The sequence below is a fragment of the Micrasema longulum genome, unplaced genomic scaffold (assembly GCF_059751315.1).
Source record: "Micrasema longulum isolate JH-2025_06_02 unplaced genomic scaffold, ASM5975131v1 h1tg002170l, whole genome shotgun sequence".
In the NCBI taxonomy this organism is placed as follows: domain Eukaryota; kingdom Metazoa; phylum Arthropoda; class Insecta; order Trichoptera; family Brachycentridae; genus Micrasema; species Micrasema longulum.
In genome coordinates this window covers 195,891-218,309 of record NW_028279335.1, presented here as the reverse complement: position 1 = coordinate 218,309, position 22,419 = coordinate 195,891, and the positions used below count along the sequence as shown (strand labels likewise).

At 31.3% G+C, this 22,419-nt stretch overlaps 1 protein-coding gene across 1 annotated transcript in view; it reads left to right on the top strand.

Annotated features, from left to right (window-relative positions):
- LOC148272874 (glutathione S-transferase 1-like) overlaps positions 1–19,567 on the top strand; it is a 32,742-nt gene extending 13,175 nt beyond the window's left edge. Inside the window, exons 2-5 of the mRNA XM_088239464.1 lie at positions 5,356–5,513; positions 12,820–13,020; positions 15,552–15,757; positions 19,131–19,567. Of these exons, the coding sequence (XP_088095590.1) occupies positions 5,373–5,513; positions 12,820–13,020; positions 15,552–15,757; positions 19,131–19,233 (651 nt within the window). The 5' untranslated portion in view covers positions 5,356–5,372 and the 3' untranslated portion in view covers positions 19,234–19,567. The remainder of the gene's footprint in view (positions 1–5,355; positions 5,514–12,819; positions 13,021–15,551; positions 15,758–19,130) is intronic.
- The last annotated feature ends 2,852 nt before the right edge of the window (positions 19,568–22,419 follow it).

Below are 22,419 nucleotides of genomic sequence, written 5' to 3'. Positions count from 1 at the left end.
TTTTGAAGTGATTATTAACATAATATTTTTTATTGGGAACCTGGCCGCCTGGTTCTGGCCGCCTAGCCACCAGAAGCCTTCAAGGGAGCCCAAGATCGATGGGTTCTTGATTAGTTCTGCCTCTGGGAACCATGATTCTATGTATATGTCAAAGTACCTACATAAATATAAGTACGTTGTTTTTTGCTGTCACCAAAAAAGGTCCTTCGAATCCTAGGAGCATGGGGGCCCTGGATCTCTTGATGCGGCCATGGGTGCATTAAGGACTGCATTGTACATTTATTGACTGCGAAATAATAATACTAACGTTCAAAAACAAGCCTAATATTCCAGTAAAGGACTGTCGTTAACGATCCTTGTAATTTTATATCAATTGTTTGTAAGAACTAACAGGCTATTGATTATTTTCAATGTGCTGCGGTTTTTTTTCGTAGAATTAATCGAGTGTATCCAAGGTCTGTCAATTCTATTTTATAAACTTAAATAATAATATTTCAAATGACCTTCAAATTGTACAAGGTAGGCTGAAAAGTAATGCACACATGCTTGTAGAACATGAACAAAAACAAATAACAGGATCGAGCAAAAAGTACATCAAAGTACAATTTTCAAGCTTTAAAAGCATTCATTTATTTTTTAACGTAGTCACCGTTAAGTCTTACACATTTTTCCCAACGTGTCAAAAATTTTTTTATTTGGTCACTGACCTAGCATACTGACTTGACATAGAACTAGAACACGTCTCCATACTTCCGCTTCTCAAAATAAACTGGATGAATTCAACGCCATCAAACTCATGCGTACAGAAGAGGAATGTTACTTCCACATGCCACCTAGCGCGCTTCTGAGCGTCATTTCGTTTGCGTTCTACAAGCATGTGTGCATTGGTTTTCAGCCGACCCTCGTATAATTGACCGCTAATAACTTAAAGTCAGCAGGATAAAAATACAATTATGTACCTTAATTGAAGTGTATTTTTCTGTATTAGGCAAACAGTAAAGGTTCGATTAAAAATCTTAGATTTTTGTGAAATCGTAAAAACTGTCTTCAGGCTGTTAACATTGGGCAGACTGCCAGAAAAATTACGATAATAAAGGTTTTACACGTGGACAATACAATATTGTTCCGTCCTAGGACTCAATCATTATCTCGACATTGTTCCGAGACGTTATAACGGAGATAGATAGATATTTCTAGTGAAAAACGCATTTTTAAATAAAAATTTCATGTTTAACATGTCGGGAATCAATTAAGCACTACACTCGGTCGATATTAGATTGTGTACGGATTTTAAAATGTTTTTTCCGGCACTCATACGTAGAATTATTGATACATGGAGTGCGCTAGGAAATAAGAAGGACGGGCAGGTAGGTATGGATTATGTTGAGCGTCGGTCTAAATGCGTAAACTCTTTAACAACATATGAACCGAGCTGTCTTTGGATATTTCATGGTAGAGTATGGTGAAAATAATCCAGTGTTGATTACATAACGACCTTGGCATTGAATAGGTACATATGAACACAAATGGACAAATCATTCGATACATCTGGAACGGCCTTGATCGATCATTTTTTAATTAATTCATATATATCCAAGTCGATGTTTATCTGACACTCCTAAATCCAACAAGAAAAAAATGGAAGCTTGATCGAGATATTTTTATCAAAAGATGACTTCAGCGCTTCCGGAAGTTTAATAAGTAGTAACCGGCCGAAGTTTCGGTTTCGGACAAAAATTGTCCGAGACTTAAAAAACGTCAAATACGTCTGGCTGTACTTGGGTACATCTTTTGGCTCGTGAATCGGCCATGTGACCTGTGACCTCTAGTTTGTTTCGGCTTTTGGTCGATGAGTGTTGTAGTTCCATAATTGAACATTTTTTTTTGAACATTGACATTACGAGTTTTTCGTTACAAGATTCTCTTATTTTTTACATACGAGTATTGTTCTCTGGATATTATGTAGACATGTGTGTTTTTTTTTGTGCATACCTAATATTACCTTTTTATTTTCATTATTTCTATATGTATGAATTAAGATATTCTATTTCGTAATGTGCATACATATGAATAAATACAATTAAAATTAATAAATAAAATTTGAATAACGAACCAAAAAGCGCTAAAATTAAACAAATGTCACATTGAACTCATGGCTTTTATTTTTTTTGTGAATGGACTTACAAGGTTTAAAAACACCCAATTTCGGGTGTTTTGCAGTGACTCTTAACTTATTTAAGCAAGTTTTAGTTTTGGCTGAAACTTCTTAAAAAATCGAAAATCTTTTTTTAGCCGGTCACTTTTAATAAACCTATGTGAATGTGTTAGTTATTATCGGTTAACCAAGTATACATAAAAAAAATCATCCATGTTAGTAGACTAACAAGATAATTTTATTTGAAAACTTTCTGTCTCGTATTAGTACATTAGGTAAGCAAACGTTTACTAATTATAGTTCCCGTTTCGCTATAAATATGACAATATTAAACGCTTCTTATTTGGGAAAATAGGGAAACATTTTTTTTAAATGTGTTGTTACGCTAGATCGCTTGAATGTTTCTCTATACCTGGACTGGTCATATAATGTGCATGTAACAAATATGATTAAAATACGTTTAAGTTGATGTATCAATGCAGTACCCTATGAACCATGAGGTGAGGAGAGGGAGTAATGGAATCAAATTAAATAATGTTACTATTTTTAGCGAAGGTTTTCAAAGCAAAAGATTTTTTGTTGGCACATGACTCATGAAAAACAAATGAAAAAATATTTTGACTAGGCGCAAAAGATTGATTATTTAAGTAAAACAAATAAATAACTGTACCCACGAAATTCCAAATTCTATAGGCCTTACTCATAAACTCGACGTTAATTTACGCCTAAGTATAGTGGTTTATGAGTAAGGCCGAAAACCTTTCGCGTGTTCCTCGATCCCCTTCTAGTTTTTATTTGAGTAAATAGATATGATAAATACTTTATATCCTTGTATAAAATCAAAAGAATAACTGATGTTGTGTAGTATTGATTTTTTAAAAGAATTTCAACCTTAATAGGACAGCTGTAATAATAAAATCACAGCCATAAGTTCGTTGTCACAGTTTCCACATGAAATGGCGGGAAATAGCCTCGTTTGTGGCGGCCATTGCTGTGAAAATGAAAAAAAAACAAACGAAGCCGGTGAACGCAGCACGCCATTCAGCACGGCCTTGAAGGCACATAAGTACACACCTACAGCAGTGACTCGACAACATTAATAAATATGCCATGTATACTTTTCCTAATAATAAAATTATACGCCAGTACCGACTACACAGGTGAAATGCCAATATTGTTAATATATTTATTTATCAAAATGCAATTCCACGTTCACTTTGCCCAGCTAACAAGGGTACATACCCCGTTCCAAGCTAGGCAATTACATTTTAATATATTATAATAGTTAACAAATTAATATAGAGCACAGACAAACAAGATATAAACTTATTCGTATACACAGTTTGATACATATAACTACAGACATACACATATATACACACATATATACACATTTACATACATGCACACAAAAAGTAGGAAAAAATTAAAAATGAAGTAGGAAGAATAAGAAAAAAAACTAATATAAACAAACCTTCTTACATTTTAGTAAAAAATGTATGGGTATAGTACTTATTTTTTTATTTTTTTAAAACCAGCATTCATTAAAATAAACAATGGATAAAGAATAACAACAAATAACAAGACCAATTATGGGTTTCATAGAGGACCAAAAATATAAAAAAACAAAACGTACAGTTTTCTAGGGGTGAAAGGAAGTGGGATGGGAAAAAAGGGAAGGAAAAAAACAAGAAGAAATAGTCATGAAATATAAAATAATGAAAAAATAAATAAAAATGCATTAGAATGTACACGTACAACATACGTACATCTCCATATATACATATACATATACATACACATGCATACATACACATAGATACATACATACACACTCAAGAGCATGCATATATACATGCATACACATACATACACACATTAACATATCCGCATACACTAATGGACATACATTCGCATACATATTATTTATAATAATTAATTATAAAATAATGATGACCAATAAGTAAAACAATGAAAAAAATAATCAATTAAAAATTTTGCTCTTTTGACGTTTCTTTCGCAATTTTGATTTTTATCGATTTTTTAAAACAGTATTTTCTTTCGTTGGCTATCGCGCTAAAATTTTTATCGTATGACAAGCATACTCGATAAATATATTCATTTTTACCCAGATTCGATTGTTGAAGAGATGTTGAAAAAACATGATTGAGTCTTCTATTAAACCTGGGCATTCTAAATTTTATTAGTGATAATAGTTCAGCAGAATTTTATATATGTAATATCAGTTATTTCAAAAGAATTTTAAAATGAAAATAATAATTAAGAATACGGATATAAGTTAATAAAAAGTACACAATTTAAATCAATATTTTATTATTTAGGTTTTCGAATTTGAGGATATTCAATTGAAAATGATTTAGATAAAATAAAAAATAAAATTATCCATAAAACTTCTTCGTTTAGTTTCACTTTTATTTAATTTTGACCAACGAGCGCTTTGGCTTTGTTATATCATAATTTATCAATTTTTGAAAGTAAAAACATTCCAACTATTGTGTAGATTTGTTCATTCACTCTTTTCATAAAAATGCTATTATCTCAGTTTTACTTTTCTACGGCTGCCTGTTTTCTGCATAACTACCTTCAATTATGTCTCATTTTTGCATAAATCACACTAAAAAACAAAAAAGATTCGTTTTTGTCTCAACAAGAAAAATTTGTGATTCTGATAGTATTTTTCCTTTTGAATTCAAATTCGATATCGCTTTTTTCCCATCACACGAGGTTTCTAGGATACAGTCATTTATAATTTTAAACATTTTTATACTTTCTCTATTCTTAATTGCACGATATTCAAACATTCTGATTTACTTAGAAACTGTGAGTAACATTATTTGATGCATTCTCCAGAGGATTCCGTAGTTCCTCAAACTGTTAGTGATCATATTAGTGAGGTGAATTCACAGATATTCCCACTTTTTCATAACTAATTTTAGAAAACTTCTGTTTGAGGTATATGAAATCAGGAGTATTGTCCCATGGTTTGACGAAATTCTGTGGGTGATAGAGAAATTCCGAAAACATTTTTGGAAACAGGAAAAAATCGGTATTAGCTGCACATTAAGTGTGTATTAGTACTCGTGAGACAAAAATCATGTTGGCTATTTTGGCATTTTATGGTTTCGCAGGATATGTCGTGTTTAAATAAATAAACAAATGGGTTTATTTTTTTCTTTCAGCTAAATCACAATCCATCATGGGCATCGATTTCTACTACACTCTTGGGTCTGCTCCCTGCAGGTCTGTACTACTGGTAGCAAAGGCTATTGGGGTGGAGCTGAACCTCAAAGAAGTTAACCTGATGGCTGGAGAGCACATGACTCCTGAATACATCAAGGTATAAATATCCCTTTTATAATTCCATGTTCAGACGGATGAAATAAACAGTTCTGTCGTTTTAACCGTTTTGATGATTTGTAGCATTTTTGCTTCTAACGGGCTTGCCTATTTGGATCTGGAGGTCCAGAGATGAAAAAGGCGTTTATCTGTGATATGTCTCAATCAAATTGAAAAATATATATATAAATCCATTTATGATGCTTAGGGATTTTCGACTTAAGAAAGTTTGCCGTTTTTTTTCCCATCCGTCAGCGCTTAAAGTCTCCTTTGGTTATCTTTGATCACTGGACAATCTTTTATTTATCGGATCGTAATAAATTTTATTAAAAAATACGTGTATAGTGTTTTTGATTCGCCTTTGTGCTGCTGCAGATATCTTAATCAAAATTCTGAACATATAATGTGATTTTGTCTCTCACTTTCTCTTTAGGAATACCGAATGGAGCTTCTCGCGTAGTTATTTAATAAACCTGTACAGATCAGCGCCAGCGGTGCTATTCTGAACCCTTCTCGCGGCCGTAGACAACACTTCTATCTCGTGTATTTTGTATACTAATACGCGAGATAAAAGTGTTTTCTACGGTCGCGAGAGCGTTTGGAATATTACTTCTGGTGGCTTTCAAAAGCATTTAAAATGTTTTCAATGACTTCGTTATAATTTCCGTTAATTAGTTATGCCAAAACAATTCAATCGCAGTCAGTGAAGAAAATTTATTTCTGCATTATCTTTTGCAAACAGATTACAAAGAAGTACTTTACGACATTTCTTAGGCATCCAGATGTTTATTAACTGAGATGGATATGTTCTCATCATCACTTTGGCAGCATCATTCGCATGGCATGTGATGTTAACGACCTTATCTCCTTTAGTAGATTCACTACTTTTTTTTATTCTTAAAAGCGTTTTTTTATATATATTTATTCTGTTTGTGTAAGAAAAGGTTTAAACGTATATTATATTGTTGTGCTATATTTAGTTATAAAGGTGCTAAACTTGCTTTGTTTCTTTGTTGTTCTCAATATGTGTTATTTTCTAAATGTTAATATTATTTATGTCCCGAATTGAGTTGTTGTAACTCCTGGGAATGTAATTCAACGTATTTTACTTGTAAAATACTTTGTGTTTTATGATTTTTAATAAAATTAAAATAAAAAAAGTCTTTTAGGCTGTCTTCTCCTTTTTCGAAAATCAGTTTTTCTTGTAAACATGTGGGTACCGCCAATGAGACTTAAGTTCTTAGACGCGGGGTGCGGTACAAGCATATAGTGGGAAACAAGTTCTCATAGTTTCAAGTTCTGCAATTTGTTATAGGAAATTTGGTATCGTACAATAAATATTTTGTTCAAAATTGGTAACCATAATTTACTGCATATATACGTGATTTTATTTTTTAGATTCCCATATAAATAGTTGGTTATTTTTCGGAAAGAAAGAAAACTTGAAATGAAAGCAATTTGTCCTTGTGTGAGCGTGGCTTGACACACAGTTGGACATTGGATGTAGTTAATTACTTTAAATAACTCAGTAATAAATTAACCTACATACTCCCACTAAGCTTGGTCCAGGCAAACTATGTATAACCACATTCCTATCTAGCTCGCCTTTGTTGTTAAGTATAACTTATTTTATTGCAACAATTCCTATTAAGAGAGATATTTCAATACATCTGAGGAAATAATAATATATCCAACATCCTTGAGAATGTACAGGGCTTATAAACCACATTTTGCTGTTTAAAGCTGCCACATTCAATATTTTTGACGATCATCAAACTGAGTCAAATAGTTGCTACCAGAGGCGTTCGATTTTTGACGATCGTTTAATGTAATTTATTATATAAATAAAACACGAGTGATACTTTAATCCACAAATTTGGAATATCCAGTGACCGGTTTCATTGCTTTCGCGACAAAACCGGTCAAAGATGGATTAGCGTGTATTTAGTTCGTAAATACACATTAAAAATGCGTTTTCTACGCGCGCTTTTGCGTTCAGAAAATCACTCCTGAAACATCATGATATGCCACCAGATATGCTCGATGTTTGACGATTGTGATTTGTCATTTTATCATGACATTTGAAATTTTAAAAATCACTTGATACACCACGCGATATTTAACTTATAAAATTATTTGTGTTGATATTTTTAGACGAGAATATTTTATTTAAAAACCTATCACGCACGCATAAGCAAATGTTTATTAAAGATGTGAATGAACCGAACTTACAACATACATTTTTACATAACTGCTTTGTATTAATTTGGTGTTAACATATCTTGTATCCGCTTTTTCGTGATTTTAAAATTTTTAATAAAATGGTAAAGGTGTACATACGTCATTTAAGAGAAAAATTTTCACTCTACATGAAAATGTGTTTCTTTTTACGGTAAACATATTATTTTATTTGATTACAAGCCTTTAAAATGGATTCGCGTCCAATCGAATGAATAAAGCTGCTCGCAATGCTTGCGTCGTGTATGGTAAAGATAATAAAGGATAATACAAAAGTGATTATTTTTTGTTGTGACCGTTTGTTTTATTTATTTGAAAAAAAAGACACAACTAATCTCAACAATTAAAACAACAACTTATCGATTTTTTATTTAACTTTTTTCTATGTGATGGCTTTATAATTTTTCTCTCATTTATATTTTTACGTCTTTTTCATATAATTACCACACAACAGAGGGATATTACACTGTTTAAGTCAGGAGTCGAACTGGAGGCAAATCACATGATATTTAAGTTTGCTAATTATCATCCCACGTAACGAACATAATTATTATTACTTGCAATAACCCTTACGTTTTGATTATCCATAAACAATTATTTTGTACGATGATTTGAATCTCTTGTACCTACTTTTAATACCGACTCACGAACAAATGACTGATGAGGTTAACTAAATGAGATAATAATTATATACGGTAGACAACATACAAATTAAAATATAATTACATTGATTATATACATGTTAGTTTTAGATTTAACCCGCGACTTCACTCGCGTAATATAAAAGAGAAATTAGTTTTGTCGTGCAAAACGAATTTCTGCAGTGAAATTTTACCCTTTTTTAGGATAAAAAGTAGCTTGTATCAATTGACGGTCCTCCAACTATCACTATAAAAAAAGGGCAATCCGTTAGCCAATAGCAACGTAGCATCGTTACTCTGTTTTAATATTAATTCATTTTTATCAATGTTTTGAGTTTGTCCAAACTTTTGCATACAATGACTGGATTCAGCCCCCTAAAAGCGCTGCCTTCATAAACATATTACAACAGAGATAAATGAAGATGATTTTAGAAAAGGCAATATAGAAGTCAAAGCATCTGTATCTACAAGGCTTATGACCTGTCATTGGTTGGTTTAAATGGCCGCTTTCTTCAATGTGAACATCTATATTCCTTAAATTTTCCCATCTGTTGAGGTTTTCCAAGTTCAGAAACATGCAAAGCAGCCACATAAACCAGCCAATGACATGTCATAAGCTCTGTAGATGCCTAAACTTCTATTTTTTCTTTTCTTCTCTGTTCTAAAATGTTGTTCATCTCTGTTGTAAAAACTTTTAATTTATTTTTTCACTAAGAATTAAAGAAGAAAAAAACAAACCTTATTCTAACAATTCAACAAAAACACAATTAATTCAAAGTAATCCACAAATCCCCAGATTAAATCTACTAATAAAAATTCATTAGGCTAAAAATTCCATTAAACATGTAGTATCTTCTTGTAGTTCTCTATCTTTATAATTAGCGAAATTCAAAACCAATGCTTTAAACAACTAAAATATGTTTCAAGGTAAATGGGATCATTATTAAAAACTCATTAGAGTGAATTGGTACTTCAAAAAAATAGGTTATCCCCAACAACTCTAAACTTTTATCATTTGACGTCATAAATCTGTTTACCGATGTTCATGTCAAGTCATTCAAAATAAGTATATTAAATTTATTTTAAACTCATTGGATTTACCAGAAAACATGCCTAATGATTTAAGTCGTTTGTTTAATATCCTTTAATCAAAATTGTTTCGAATTTAATAATAAATAATATAATAACCAAATTTCAGGACCTGCGAACGGAGTCTTCGATCCGTCAATTTTGCTGTCGACCTTCCGCGGCGGAATGCCGACGTATTTTATTGCATCGGTTTTTACGGGCGGATGATCGCTTGTTCCGTCGGCAGACCTTGGCAGACCGCTCGCCTTCGGCTTCTGTTCCGTTCTTCACGCGCGGGTCTTCCGTCAGCGTCTTATCGGAAAAGCTGCATTGCATGTTTCCTAATTGGATGCGCTACATTCAGCACATTCCGCGTCCACTCTATGAGACGTATTAGGTTCGGTAGTCGACTGATAATCCGCCACGGAATATGCAGTGCGGCTGCTCGTTCGGTTGCGGATTTACCGCTACGGAAGATCAGCGACGGAATACCCGCAGAGTATGGCGCTAGCTTTAGTTGCAGATATTAGATGTAAATTTTGAGATAGCATTAGAATTAAAATATTAAATTCTTGCAACTTTTTAGTTGAAAATATGTTTATAATTAAAAAACTCTTCGATTATTTTTTTAACTTGATTATTCATCAATGGCGGCAATAAAACAAATCTTAAGCATCACTGTTTGCAAGTAGCCAGTGAATTTAATAAATAATTTGTAGCATTTATTTATATATTTGGGAAAAAAATTACAGTTTTTACATATATTGGATACAAAAATAAGAATACATAGGAACTGAAATTGTGAAAACAGTAAACATAAATTTTCCACAGTGGTGTAAATTATTAATTAAGTAATACATTATAAGCATCAAAATAAAATAAATTTGAAGATTGAGAAATGTTAGGTACTTAGAAGTTGCAAGTTGTAATACATAGAAATAAAAAAAAGTTGATAAAAGTAAAATAAATTTAATGAATAAGAAAAAAATTTAGTTATATAAAAATATTGTACAAGGTACCAAATATAATAATGAACGTACATCGTATAACTATACAAGCATACCGTCTATAAGGAATCTTCATTATTTTACATAGGAGATATGAGAAATGTCTGCGTGACCGGAGAGAACAGTATTATTATAATGACATGCTCTAAAGTAGTTTTTTTCTTGAGTTAGTCCTAGGTACTGGCAAATTAAATGTAGTATGGAGTCTTGTTCTGTTGGGTACAAGATATTCTATAGAACTTGTAAGTAAAGAGCAGTCTACGACGTTGTTTACTAGTTCAAACAGGAATATTTGATCTGCAATCATTCGTCTATACTCCAGAATTTGAATTAAATTTGGTGTACAGTGAAATTAATATTTTTTTTAATTTATAATTTCTTTTGTGTCCTTTCTAGGTTGTATATATATATTTTATATTCGTGTTTCCATATAATTGAAGCATATTCTAACTGACTTCTCACATATTTGTTATATAGCAGTGTTAATGTTTTTTAAGTCGTTTGACATTCGCATTAAAAAACCTAGCATTTTGTATGCCTTAATAATAATTTCATCAATGAGAATATCGAATATGAGGATTAAAAAAATTAGTCAAGTTGGTCTACTTTGGACACAAAAATTTCAATACTATTTTATCTTACGTTATTCTGTGGAAACTAAAAATTCTTACCTAGAAAAAATATTGTTGTGTTTAGTACTCATATTATTTCCGAGTAAAAATCTTGAAGACTTGGATAAAATTGTCATTTAGACATAATATCTTGGTATTTATTATCTAAACGATATTGATGCATTTTCATAATGTGTTGATATTGTTAGATTACAGAATACCGGGAATGAATATGCATCATATTTTGATATATTTAGTTTATCTCTGCCTTACTTAAAAAATAAAGTGACCAACATATGTTTATCAAAAAGAGCAAATCATCTTCAGAAGATTGGGTTGGAATAATTATAATTTGATTGATTAATGCATTTTGTTATTGTATATTTTTTTAAAAATATATATGTATTTCAAGTAATTAATAATGTGTACAGTACGAGTATATTAATATTTCATACTCGATTTTTTTTTAATATTTTTATTTTTAAGCACTCTTTATACCACATATATGTAAATGGCAGAAATGCCGTATATAAATAAATAAATATGATAGTTCTTTTGTGCAAGAATGTATCAGTAAATAATTGCAAATCGAAGGACCATTTACATTTTTATTGTCTTCTTTCGATGAACTTAACGAGAAATATTTATAAAATTATTTCGTATTTTGGGAAAAATAGAAATCACGTTAAAGATTTAAAGATCCTTTTTCAGATATAATATCTTACACAGTTGAGTTACCTTTGAAAACATAATTAGGCATCTTTGTTCTTGCAAAAAGCTCATTGTTTGCCTGATAAAATCGTCTCAAAGCATGGGAACGTGAAATAGGAACACGTTTTTTTAATGAAGCTATTATTACATAAGGCAATGGCGATTTCATGAAAATGCTAAAAACGAACCTTTTAAGATATTTATGTTTCTACTTCGTGAACAGCTTAAAATATTTTAAATAGTGTACCTACATCAATAATCAAATATCACTCAATTTTTTTTTATGTTTTGCAAAAACAAAGTAGAAATCATCAATTTAAATTTAAATTTGACGATTTTTTTTTGATAAAATTATAAATTAAGTTATCAATAAAACTTCTTGGTTTAGTTTTACCTTTTTAGTATTTTGACCAACGAGCGTTTTCGCCTAAGTAGGCATTTTCAAAACTGGTGAATTGTTAACAACGTTTACTAACAGCTTTTATACTATTCCTAACATTTTTTAAAGATAACAAGTTCTAATAATTATTTTAACAGAGGACAGAAAACAAATATTTACAACTAGTGTTTTTTGTCCTTTTTTAAAATACTTACTCGATATTTTTATCTACAAAATATGTTAAGAATAGTATTAAAGCTTTAAAAGTTGTAAACATTTCACCAGTCTTGAAAATGTCTGCTTAGGCGAAAGCGCTTGTTGGTCAAAATAATAAAAAAGTAAAACTAAACCAAGAAGTTTCTTTGACAACTTTATTTATAATTTTATAAAAATCATTATCAATGGAGTTTTATCAAGGAATATCAACAAAAAACATCAATTTTATTCAAATTTGACCAATTTTAACATCAAACTTCGTAAAATCATTGGCTAAAATCCATTCAACGCAGTGAAGAAATTGTGTTATTTTAAGTTAAATAATCAAAACATAGTAGTGATATATAAAATCGTTTGCATAAACAATATTAAATAAATTTTTAGTTGGACATGAAAGTACCGTTCGATTTATAAATTTATTATTTTTGTTTTTCAGATGAACCCTCAACACACTGTTCCTCTGCTAAATGACAACGGATTTTGCCTGTGGGAGTCCAGAGCCATTTGCACCTATCTGGTCAATAAATACGCCAAAGATAGCCCCCTCTATCCCGCTGATGCCCAAGAAAGAGCCCGTATTGACCAGAGACTGTACTTTGACATCGGAACTCTGTACGAAAGATTTGCTGCCTATTACGTAAGTATTATAAGAATAATAATTGAAAAATTGGAGGTACCTAACAGTTGGTTATCGACTATCGCTGACTGAAACATGCAAGAAGTAAATTCATTCACATTTAATCGGTCTTTCCGGCCTCAGTTGGCTGGAATCTCTCATATATTCTTCGTCACTTATCTAGAAAATAGATCTCCAAGTGATGTCCTGGGAAAACGGTTTCCCAATGGTTCTGTTGGAGATACTTACTCTTATCTGGAGGAATATTGTTTTGTTGCTACAGACATTTGCCATTCATCCTATCCCTATCTGCTATGGAACTGATGTTAATACCAGTGGACACATTGCCTAGTGCTCGCGGGGACTAAGAGACCACTCATGCACGCTAGGGAGTTGGACTATTGGTCGTGTTGCTATTGGAATGCATCTGCGGTATTACACAGCATTTTATATTAACATATTTCCCAGCAAAATATGCATTACTGTGACCCTACTCAAATTTGAGCCCCATCTCCCTTATATACTTTGTAAAACAAATATCGGCCTTGTAGTGCAGTGATCAGCGTGTTAGTCTACCATGCAGAGGTCTCGGGTTCGATTCCCGACATGGTTGACATGAAATATTCATTTTAAAAGGTGTTGTTACACTATACTATTTCATAGTCCCTGGACTGGTACCTGAAGCGTTAGACTGATCATCATACTTATGTAACAAAAGTGATCAAGATACACTGCAATTAATAATAATAATTATTATTATTATGAATAACTTATAAAGCGCCATTTTCGTAATATAATACCTCAAGGGCGCTTTACAAAGTGATTATATAAAGATATAAATTTTATTTTAACTTTTTGATTAAAGAAAAATAATGTACTTTTTCATATTACTTTTCCACCACATGCTAAGAATTTATTTAAATGATTTAGAAAACAAGAGGATTTTAAGTTTCTTCCGAAACATCACTTCACTCTCACAGTTTCGGATTTCTGCTGGGAGAGCATTCCATGCCGTAGGGCCTGCGACCGCAAATGCACGTTCGCCGAATTTAGTGCCCTGTTTGCGTAGATGTATAATAACTTTTCCTTTCGACGTAGATGTAGCTGATCTAAGCGTAAGACATCTGTCAGCTAGTTCGTCTGGAATGCAGAGTTCCCTTAGATATTCTGGAGCAGAGTTGTGCAGTGAGTTATACATAAGCCCACAGAGTTTGTATTCCACCCTCTGTGGAAAACGTAGCCAGTGCAATTCCCGAAGTAGTGGAGTGATATGACTGAAGTTATAAATTCCAAAAATAAGTCTCGCTGCGGCATTTAATACAGCCTGTAGGCGAGTCATTTTATTCATTGGTAGAGCTGCGTAGATACCATTACAATAATCGACTCTAGACACTACAAACGCATTTATTAATTGACGGGCGGCATCAACTGGCAAATTTTTGCGTATGCATTTAATCTGTCTCAGCTGGTAAAAGCATGAACTGTACCAATGCAGTGTTCTATGTTACATTTGGTGCGGAAAGGGAATGATGGTTATGATGAAAAAAAAAATGGTTCCTGCATATTATGATATTATTTCCAACTACAAAAAGCCTTTGGCTCTATTTTGTGCCTTCACTTTCTAACTTTATAAGAGTAATTAAGAAATTCTTTGGCAAATATAAATAAAGTGTAATGATATGCTAACAATGTTACATTTACTGACAGCTAAATACAAAACAAACATCCTTGCTTTGTTAACTTCGCAAACAAATATTATGATGTTATTACGCTGTAGATTTTCCAGACGCGTTTGAATAGCGCTGGAATTTTCTAGCACATTTCAATTTTACAGAGTATTCATGTCAATATTTGTTTCTAAAATGTCACTTCATTGTGACGTAGTTAACACGTTTTTGTTTTTGGATTTTCTCAACAATCATCACCAAAATCAGCCCGTGTTGGTCCAATGTAGGTCAAAGGCCTTCCTTGTCTCTTCCACTTCTCCATGTTCTGCATCGTTCTCATACACTGTCTCCTGGCAAACCTTTGAAAGCCGTCCAACCGTATTATTAATGGAAGTCTTTGGGGCTTCATATTCTTCGTTGTCTACATGAGAACACGCTTTGTACATCTATCGTAAGACATTATTCAACCACATGACATACTTTGATTTGTATGCAGATCCAATTATTTTTATGTCTGTCTCTCAATGATATTTATTAATTACGGATTCCATATTTCTCTGTGGAACTTGCAATTTATGAAAAAACTAAGCATATTTAAATTTTTAGACTTTGCGCTGCATATCAGGGTGGATATAATTAATTGGTTATAATACACGATTGTAAAACAAATGATGATTATGATCTGTTGCTTTCTAAATGAGGCAAGAGTTTAAGCTTTTGGAAAACATACAACGTTTTTGAATGACGAATCAGATCATCTCTGCCGTATAGCTATTACCAAATGTTACTGGACATGTCATTACTTATTTTAAATTTTTAGTTTTATTCAAATCACTTTTCATCCATTTTTTCATGTTATACCTGATTTATAACTTTAACTTTTAGTATCCTCATATCTTCGCTGGGGTTCCTTATGACGCTGATAAGAAGACGAAGATCGATGATGCCTTCGCTTTTCTTGAAAAGTTCCTCGATGGACAGACCTGGGCAGCTGGAAAAAATATGACCCTTGCCGACTTGTGTCTTGTTGCGTCTGTGTCCACATTCGACGTCATGAACTACGATATCTCCGCTTACCCCAGTGTGAAAAGGTTTGTACTTTATATGATATAATGATCTCCTGATACACAATATTCTCAAATTCAACTTGTGATGGCATGTTTAACGTCTGTTTACGCTTATTTTTAATTTACAAGTGCTTCGTTTGATTCCCAACCATTATTAGATGAAATATTAAATGTATAATCATCATCATTCCATGTCCGTTCCCTAGTTGAAGCATAGGGTATCCACAAAGAGCATCCATACATCTTTATTGACTGCCAACGCCTCGACGTTCTCGTCTTACAGTTCTGACACGAACTGCCGACGAACACTCAGCAGTGGACGTTCAGGACGTCGAGAACCTAATGCCTTGAAAAGTAGGCAAGCGTGGTTGAAGCTCTCAGGAGGTATCCGTAGTATACAGCTTAACCAACCGTATCGCCTTCGCTTGACGACAGTTGTCACGGGAGTTTGCTGCATCCGTTCTCTCATAACTTCACTCCATACAAAGTCAAACCACCGCACACCCAAGATTCTTCTGAGACTCCTATTCTCAAAACTCAGTATTTTGATGTTTTGGGCCCTAGTGAGGTGTCTCGGTTTGCACCCGTAGAGGAGAATAGGTGCTATACAAGCGTTATAAAGGCGGAATTTGGTTTTCACTCAGTAAATATTCGATCCTTAGACAGCTTTCATACTGTTGATGTGGTGCCTGCTACTCCTAGCCTCACTCCCAGTTATTTTTGGAAGCTGCCATTTTCTGTGATATATACTCCCAGGTATTTGAAACTCTCGACCCTTCCAATGATTTGGTTTGACAGAGTCAGGGTATTTGGAGCGTCAAGACACCAAGTATTACACAGTAAATTGTTTTTTTTTTAATGTTAATGTATAAAAATTGCAGTATTGTATTGTTTTTAAAGCATATACCGCAATTGGTGTGATATTTTGTCAATTATAAATGAAAGCACAAAATCTTTGACTTGTCGGTTTTAATTCTTAAATTAGCCACTAATGTAATTGTAGAAGAAGAACTTAAACTGGTAAAAAAATGAAGTCAACATGGACATAATACGAGAATATCAGAAAAATAGCATACACAACTTTTTAAAACAAGAAAAGGACAATCAAGACTAATAAACCAGGGACTGAAATTACACAATAAAATACCAGACAAAACTAAACAAAAGACTCAGACAAATTTTTCAAAACATGTAAAAAATATTATTTTGAACAACAGAATATGAAAAATTTTTTTTTATTATTTTTGTTAAATGAATGTAATAATCCGTAAGGGTTAATAAATAAATTTTAAAATAAATAAAAAAAACAAATAGTTGTGTAGATTTTCATGAAAACTGTTATCAATATATACCGTCTTTCTTGGGTGATCCCGTGTTGGGTTCGTACTGACGTTTTGGCTACTGTTGCAGGATCCATCTTTAGAGTAAACTATGTGAAATATGGTTTATCCCAACGTCAAGCAGCAAAGGCAGCCACGACGTAGGAAACAATGAAAAAAAAATCTTACCTATACCGGATACCCAAAAAAGACAATACTTATTGGATAGTAATATTTACTATCCATGTTCTTATTTTTTACACTCACTTCAGTTTTTGTTACTTAATTCACGAACAATTGTATTTTTATCGATCTAGAATCTCTGAAAGGATTTTTTTTCTGTCTATTTGTATTATGTAGGTTAATCGACAACCGAAATTACTATGTTCAAATCAGGGAACAAACGAGTATTTCTTCAATGAAATTCCCCAATATCCCCCGAGTACGAATTAATCAACAATAAATCAAATAATAATATAATATTGATTCGAATTACTTAGTCGAGAAAAACGTTTTCCGATTGGAGAAAACTAATTTATTCAAGTCAGTAATGGTAAATATTACTAAGAAAGAAAATATAACAAAATGTTTTTTCTTAAGCATTTGCCCTGGATGTACAAATTGAGAATTTGGTATTTTTAGACCAAAATTCATTTTCCGTTACGAAATTCAATTTTGATTTCATTAACCAAATACTGAAGGAGAAATTGTGCTTTCTTTAAACCAAATGCAATCAAAGTTTAATTTATTAATTAATTAGTATGATAAGAATAACATAATGCCTCCGTGGTGTAGTGGTCAAGACGCTTGACTCACGCACGGAAGGTTCCGGGTTCGATTCCCGGTGAGAACACAAAAATTAAAAATGTAATTTTTCTCAAGCCTGGGTGCTCTGTGATGTAATTCCCCACTGTAATTAGGCCTCCTGGCCTGTTGTGGTGCAAAAAAAAATGTAAATATGTAAAAATATATAAGTGGATTTTTATGTAATAAAATATTTAAAGCTTATATTTTCATTTATTAAAAAAAAAATATTTAAGAATAACATTTATGTCTGTAGCTCATCAAGTAAGAAATATTTATCGATTCAAATTTTTCTTCCATATTTTTTTGTCATCCATCAGTGATGAAAAAAAATATGGTTGCAGAATTTTTAAGGTTACATTTATTTTTCGCAAATTCGACCACATAACCGAATATCGCACGCAACTATCCTGTATCAGTATCAGGTACAGAAAATATATTCACATTCTATCACTTCTTCAGAATACTTTTAATGATCCTACTTTGCCAGCTCTTCCAACTTTTATCGCAACTTTGACTATCTCTTCGTTCGAGCAACAAGAGAACCCTTTTAACACGCTTTCACAGCTCTAATTTTTTTGCCTCCTCTTTCACAGTTATAACTGCCCGATTGTGGAATAATCTACCCACTAATGTTAGAGACCTCCTCTTTATTTACATTTAAATCAAGATTGAAATGTCACTTTATAATTATTCAAGTTGTTCCTTTCTCCTTCTTCTTTCCTTCCTATTTCCTCTCCTCTCTTCATAGTATAGTAATAAAGGTTGTTTTTTTAGTTTATTTTATTTGAATTAATTATAAAATTATAAGATTTAGTATAATTCCTTAAAATATGTTCATGTACTTGTAATTTTCTCAATCCCTATGGTTTGGGTAGATAGGAAGAAATTGCCTTAAGGCAGTATGCCCGCCCTTATATGTATATATATTGTTTATCTATGTAAAGTGTTAAATGAATAAATGAAAAGTAAAACAAGCTAATATGTTTATTTAACTGGATTGTTTTTACTTTTTGAAGCTAAGATGATTCTTTTTACTTGAAAACTAATCAATGAACAAATTATGCGTTTATCTTACCATTTAAATTATTTTTAATATGTGTAGGAAATTCTAAGTAATGGAAATCTTATTTTTAAATAAGAACAAAATAAATAATGTTTTCAGTTTTCTTTAAAATGAAAAAAAAAACATATTTAACTGTCCGATTTTTAAAAATGTTTTTGACAAATTATGAAATACTTCCAAGGCATTAACGTTTTTTCTTTTATTTCAGTTGGTACGAGAGGGTGGCTAAAAGCGCTAAGGGGTACGCCGAAACGAATGGAGCTGGAATGAAAGCTTTCAAAGGGCTAGTTGACCACTGCACCAAGAAGTAAAAATAGGGTTCAGTCAGCATTATTTTTTTTAAGCTTAAGAAGCTTTTACTGCGTCAACCATTTAAAAAAATATATCAACACAAAAAAAATACACAATTTTCAATGTATCGCTATAGTTTGATGAATTTTCAAAATAATTTATACAATATGTTGACCTTTCCTAATTTCTGAATATTACCTTTTTTTTTGCTCTCCAATTTTTTTTTGCTTTTTTTTATTTGTTAAAAATTTCCCTTGATTTTTTAATATGTACGTAGATTTTTTATTTTAAGCGATGTTACTCTTGCTGCTATTCACAGAAATAGAAAGTTTGTTTTGATTCAGATTTTTAGAATATTTGTTTTAATTTATTAAGAATACTTTAATATATTATGAATCGCCTTTTTTTTATATCTTTTGTATGCTAACATACACACATATATATATATATAAATATATATATGTATATATTTTTATTTTTTTGGGTTATTTTTATTTTTTTATTTTTTATTATTTTCTTTTATTTTTGTATAACTGAACTCATACCAATTTTATATATAACATTGTAAAAGGCACTTGTGCCGTATAATGAATAAATAAATACAAACATTTTATACATTATCTGCACAAATAAAATATTTTTTGAATAATACGGGTTTTCTTGTTTAATTTTATGAAATGACAAATTATTTTGTTTCATTTTTTTTTTAATTTCACAAACAATTGAGGGCACTTCTTGCAAACCCGGCAAAATTCAAAATTTAAAAAAGTGATATGTTAATTGAAACTTATTCAGAATAAAATGTTTTAAACAATTATAATATTTTCAGTTAAAAATACGGCTTTGTCTGTAAGAAATTTTAAATCATCGGAATTTTAAATCATCATCAAATTTTCTTTTAAATCATCGGGTGTGTTGCAAACATGGCAATCGAGAATTGCAAAGTTGGAATGTATAAAATTCCATTTATTATTTTACTACTGTTTCTTGGCATAATCATGCTTATGTCATCACTGCTTACGAATAAAATATTTATTGATTATAATAAAATATTGAAGTTTTTAAAAAAAGTTGAAGCCAAGTATTTTATCAGTTTTTTGTGATTTGCTCAAAATAAAGAAAGATTTTGCCGGGTTTGCAAATAGTACCAACAATTATTCAAATATAAGATACGAGTAGGTACATAAGATACATATAAAACATTAATAATTTTAGAGGTTTTTCTATACTTGATATTTTTTGTAAAGTGTATGAAGAAATAGTTTGTTCTTATTTTTGTTTAATCATTATTATTAAATAAAATTATATTTTTATTTAATCCCCATAGAACTTAATTTTTAAACTACTTTCAGGTTTGTTTTTTTTCACTTTTCAAAATTATTATTGTACTTGAAATAATAAAAATAATTATTTGATTACCTTAGCATGTATTTAAATGGAATTTTTACCGGTCTTTTAGAAATGTGTGTAATTTTGGAAATTCTCACACTATGAAATTGTACTGTAGGTTTTCTGAATAAATGAAAAAAATTCATAAAAAAAAACCAATAAAAGTAAAAATAAAATTTTTAAATTTCAACTCAAATATTTTAAACAATATTTTTTTTTCTTAAAAATTATATTAATGAGATACGAATTACTTGCATGTATGAGAACTATGTATCTATTTCAACAGAGAGGGACAACACTTTTGAGAAGGGAATATGGAAGTCCATGCATTTACAGGGATATGTATTCATTTCACAAAAAATAATAATTTAACGCAATAAAATTATATAACAGTACAAGTTTCTTGATCGTTTGACGTATAACACTTGAGTTATCAATACTTAAATTTAAAATCAATAAAAAATCTCTCACTCTTAGAAAATATGAAAGTTGTAACAAAATTAAAATGATAAAATAACCCACGGAAGCCTTTGACGGAACTTTTGGTTTTGGAAATAAGATACGCCAACAACTGTTTGATGTCAAAATGGATTTAAGCAAATCAGCTCTAAGCTGCTGGATTAAAATTAAAAAAATAATGAATAATTTTAATAAAAACATATTACTTGATACAAATATGCCAAGATGATTGTTTCAACAATTATCGATATCTCTTTTAACTTTTCGTTGTAATGCGGGTTTTAGTCAGCGAATCACAAATAACTTCAATCTGTGTTTTCCTTAGAAAACTGATAAGTGTAAAACAAACATAGCTACATCATATAATAATCCATACTAAATTATTATACATGCGAAAATCGTCTCGATGGCGTGACCGACTGACATATTTTTTAGCATTGGTATAGCCGGAGAGGTGAGAAGTAAAATGCGATATTATTTTTATTTATTTAACACTTTATATACATATACAATATGTAAACATATAAGGACGGGCATATTGCTTTAAGGCAATTTCTTCCTACCTACCCAAACCGTTCAGTTTGAGAAAATTACAAAAACATGGACGCATTGAATCATACAATTTCATACAAAAATTAAAAACAAAGATAACACCATATTATGAAGAAAGGAGAGGGGATGGGAAGGAAAAAAGAAGGATAAAAGAACATATTAAATATTTAGATAGTGAAATTTTAATCTTGACTTAAATGTAAATAAAAAAGGGGCGTCTCTAACATTATTGGGTAGATTATTCCACAATCGAGAGGCCACTACTGTGAAAGAGGAAGCAAGAAAATTAGAGCGATGACAGGGTATTAAAAGAGTTCTCTCGTTACTAGAGCGAAGAGACAGTCCGTGTTGTGAAAGATGTTGGAAGAGCTCTCTCAGATAAACAGGCAAGGTGGGATTATTTAAAATATTGTAAAGAAGTGATAGAATGTGAATGTTTCATCTTTGCCTGATACTAATCCAGTGCAGTTGCGTGTGATACTCGGTTATGTGGTCAAATTTGCAAAGATCGAAGATATAACGCATACAAATATTCTGCAATCGTTCTAACTTATCAAGTAATTCAGAGTTAGCATGTGGATAGCATATTTCATCTCGAATCAAAAATATTTCAATGAAAAGAAATGTTAACAAATAAGCAACACTATTTGAAAATGAGTAAGCGGTAAGGTGGAATCAATTTGAAATATTATATAATTGACTTGTTTTATCTAAGGTTAGTTTGGTTTACATTTCGTTTTAGTTTTGACGTAGGATTTTAGATTTTTTTCATTTTATTTTGTTTATTTTAATAATCACTACAAATC